Source organism: Alosa pseudoharengus, unplaced genomic scaffold (genome assembly GCF_046254945.1).
Source record: "Alosa pseudoharengus isolate Yale_2024_CS ecotype anadromous, Long Island Sound unplaced genomic scaffold, YU_APseudo_1.1 YU_APseudo_1.1_scf_2, whole genome shotgun sequence".
NCBI classification, from domain to species: domain Eukaryota; kingdom Metazoa; phylum Chordata; class Actinopteri; order Clupeiformes; family Clupeidae; genus Alosa; species Alosa pseudoharengus.
The window spans coordinates 52,168,204-52,172,113 of record NW_027468663.1 but is presented as its reverse complement, the minus strand read 5'-3'; the positions used below and the strand labels follow the sequence as shown (position 1 = coordinate 52,172,113).

The 3,910-nt window shown below is 37.9% G+C and overlaps 1 protein-coding gene across 4 annotated transcripts in view; it reads left to right on the top strand.

Moving 5' to 3' along the window:
* Nucleotides 1-892: 892 nt before the first annotated feature.
* Nucleotides 893-3,910, top strand: part of tmem192 (transmembrane protein 192) — a 12,814-nt gene continuing 9,796 nt past the window's right edge. For 3 of the 4 annotated variants that reach the window (XM_076295479.1, XM_076295476.1, XM_076295478.1), the window contains exons 1-2: nucleotides 893-1,056; nucleotides 1,755-1,907. In XM_076295479.1, coding sequence (XP_076151594.1) covers nucleotides 1,012-1,056; nucleotides 1,755-1,907 — 198 coding nt within the window. In that variant the 5' untranslated portion in view covers nucleotides 893-1,011. Of the gene's footprint in view, nucleotides 1,057-1,748; nucleotides 1,908-3,910 lie in introns of those variants that run through there. The other variant, XM_076295477.1, reaches the window with a different exon arrangement.

Genomic DNA, 3,910 nt, shown 5'->3' with positions numbered 1-3,910 from the left:
GTTGCACTTTTTTGACTATACCCTGAAAGCTTATAATAGATACAGAGAAAAAGAGAAAACGCACACCACCGCCTCATGTAACAAACAAATATATATTCAGACTTACCTTTACGCATAACGGAGTAGGCATCTCCGCAGAACAAATGCATAAAACCAGACCTGACGCTGTGGTGTTTTGACCACAATGAACAGACGAGCGCACCGCACATCCTCACGCAGAGAGAGAGAGAGAGAGAGAAAGAGAGAGATTCCCGTGCACACTCGTCATATGGCGACTTTATCGCCCTGGCCACAGTAATGGGTGCGGGTGTCTGGAAATAGCCTATGACCAAAGCTACTACAAAGATTTCGCAATTAAGGTCACACACTTCCTCTCCAAATAATGGATATGACCACCTGCACTTATAAATTATACGTTGCCATTTACGTTAAACTATATGTCTACAGCGCCACTTAGTGGCGCCACGCTAGTGGCCAACTGGGCAATAGGCCTTTTGGTAGCCGTCTAGACCTTTTGTCACAAAGTTAATCTTTAGGCCTTTTTCTGAAGGTTCACCAAGCATTTCGTCCTAGATTCATATGTCTCTCCATGCCTACTTACACTTAGGCCTACACAAAATAAACTTGTAATTTTTTAATACGATATTGTTATAGGCCTGATCGATCACCTGTGCCGAATGATAGGCCTAGGCTATATTAAAAATAACTTTACCACGATGACTCGTGGTGTATGACCTTTTATATAGGTAATGATGGTGTTGGTTGTTTTATTGTAGGATAGGCACATTTATCGGTTGTAATTCATTTAGCCTAGCTATTTATCGTATAAAGCTAGGAACATCGGCATTAGAAGAGTAGGCAACCCGGACTCCTTTAAGTGGTACTCCGATACGATGTTTTGGTTTTGGTGCTGTCCTGTCAAGTGTTAAAAGTTGTCGCCAGCCAGCACGGCTTTGATTGTTGACAGATGTCGTTCTTTTGTCTGTCTCTTGTCTTTCAGTTTGTGGATTCATGCATTTGAAAGGAGCCATGGATTACAAAGGCACGCATCAAGTTGTGGGTATACAGTTAACTTATTAGGCTATTTCTTCACTAGCTAACCTGCTACAGCAGTCAGTCTTTCTTATCTTATCCAGTCTCCGCAGTCATCTGATATTCCCATGTGACTTTAATATTTCCTGCATCGAAATTGCAGGAGCAATAACACCACGAAAGAAAAAGACTGTTAGATAACACAACATTGTTGCAGAACAGTAACTAAATATGGCAGCAGCAAGGTAACATCAGACAGTGAGCGCAGCATACTATCAGTAGCAGCTATATTGTTTCGCGCTTAAAACTCATTAGTAGAATAAGCTGTTGCAGAATTATGCCTAACCTCTGTAGACGGAAACTGAAAAGGAGAAAAGGAATTATTTTCTATAGGCCTATAGGTTAACGCCAATTTGTGAGGTAGGCTAGCCATAATGTTACAGTTTGTTAAGCATGTCACGTTTTGCTACACCTGGCTTCATCGGTAAATTGTTGCTCGAATAACACGACCCATGGTTTGGCTTAATTATAATTTGCAAGATTGTGACTCATTTTATATCAAGTCGTTCAATGTGCAAAGAGACCTTTGATAGGCTTTTAATACCTGAAGTCACTACTGAAATCCGTTGATTGGATTGATACGGCAGTGTGTGATGTTTTCAGACAGTGGCCTATGTAACTTACTTTTACGCCTTTGTCTTTGTTTTGGCCCACACATGAAGAATAATTCCTCTACTGACATCTCTCAAAGTGCGGAGGATGATCCACTGGTTGAGGGACCCTTGATCTCTCAGGATACCCTTGATTCAGCCATCAAGAGGGAATTTAAAAAATTACCCACTTCCTGGACGGCTGGACTACTGCTGTTCTTTCATGTGAGACCCTCATGCAATCAGTTATGCTTTTAATGCCTTTAATTACAGGCCCAGTTAACCTGGGATAGTGTGCCATGAGTACCAAAATAACAATACAGGTGCATCTAAAAAAAAGACTATTGTGGAAGTCTGTTGCCTTGCACAGACCGAGAGATCATAGGTTCAAGAAGCCATTGCCTGTGTTTTGACTTAATTAGCTGATTAGAGCTCTTCTCAGATTGACATTTCTGTATTATAAATTCTTCACTCTGATGTTTTTGAGGTAGGCCTAGCCTACTGGATATTTTTTTTCATTTCTATGAGCTATAAACCATAATCAAGATCAAATAAAAAAGACATATTTCACGTAATGTGTAGACTAGATCATATGAAAGTTTCACATTTTGAAATAACCACATACATGGAACATAACTTACAGTTTTTTCTGAATGCTTAAACACATTTTTTGTAACTATGGCTTTTTTTGCAAAACTCTACACACAAATGGCAAAACCACTCACTGAGTTCGCAAAACTAAAAGCACAAACACTGCTTTGCACTCAGTTTGCAATTTTGTAACACACACTTTGCACAACTGTAGGCACAATGGCTATTATTTACACTGTTTTGCCAACTCTCTGGCACACTTTCTCATGTGAAAACTGTTTTAGATAATTAGTTCACTTTGCAATCAGCCTAAGCACTATAAATAAGCCACAGGTAATGTACAATGGGTACAATGGAGTGAGCAGGAAGAGTGAGAAGAGAAAGAAATAGCCCTTTTACAGACAAAAAAACAGTCTACATGTGGGGATATTGTCATGTCAGGCCTGGATATGGCATTCCAGAATATATTTTCCCCGGTGCCTTGCATTGCATGTGATGTAGACGAAATTTTGAGAGAGACGACCTGATGTAGACTGATTTGTTTTGTCTCAGTGAAATGCTATTTTGTGTTTTGACTTGGAAAAACACACTTGTGTTTGTTTTGATGTGTGTAAATATGTAAACACTAATACTTGAAGTTTGGATCCCTGTATGTTTACAGAACTATGACAAAAGTATGACCTCAAACTGACATAGTCTACCTTGTGCACAGAGAAAGCAAAAGCCAGATGTGTTTTTTATTCATACCATCAGTGTGTTGTTGGCACATTGTGTGCTTACTATTGTGATGGCTTGTGTTTACTGTTAGATACGAAAACACAATTTTTACGAAGGTGTGAAGAGTTAAGCAAGGTGTGTTAGCTTTTGCAAGAGAACTACAATGTTTTGCTGATTGGGTGAGAGGTTTTGCCATTTGTGTGTAGAGTTTTGCAAAAAAAGCCATAGTTACAAAAAATGTGCTTAAGCAATCAGAAAAAACTGTAATATGTAGTTTACATGGAACAATACTTAATATTATGTAGTTTACATGGAACATAACTTAACTTAATATGTAGTTTACATGGAACATAACTTAACTTAATATGTAGTTTACATGGAACATAACTTAACTTAATGTGTAGTTTATGGAACATAACTTAACTTAATATATAGTTTATGGAACATAACTTAATATGTAGATTACAGGGAACATAACTTAATATGTAGATTACATGGAACATAACTTAACTTAATATGTAGTTTATGGAACATAACTTAAATTAATATGTAGTTTATGGAACATAACTTAATATGTAGATTACATGGAACATAACTTAATATATAGATTACATGGAACATAACTTAATATGTAGATTACATGGAACATAACTTAATATGTAGTTTACAGGGAATTGCCTGTTTCGCTCTCAATGTGTCTTTTAGCGTCAGAATAATTCAGCTTTGACAGCTTTTGACAGCTCAGGCAGTCAGACTGCTGTCACAAGTTGGAGCAAAACAGGCCCTTATCTTTTTGCTAATGCACACCGGGGAATGCATAGGAAAAGTGGTCTATGTAAGACACTTGAGATTTTCCTTAAATGTTTTGCACTGTTTGTGAAGTGGAGTACTCACAAATGAGTGGTCTTTATGCCAGTTAC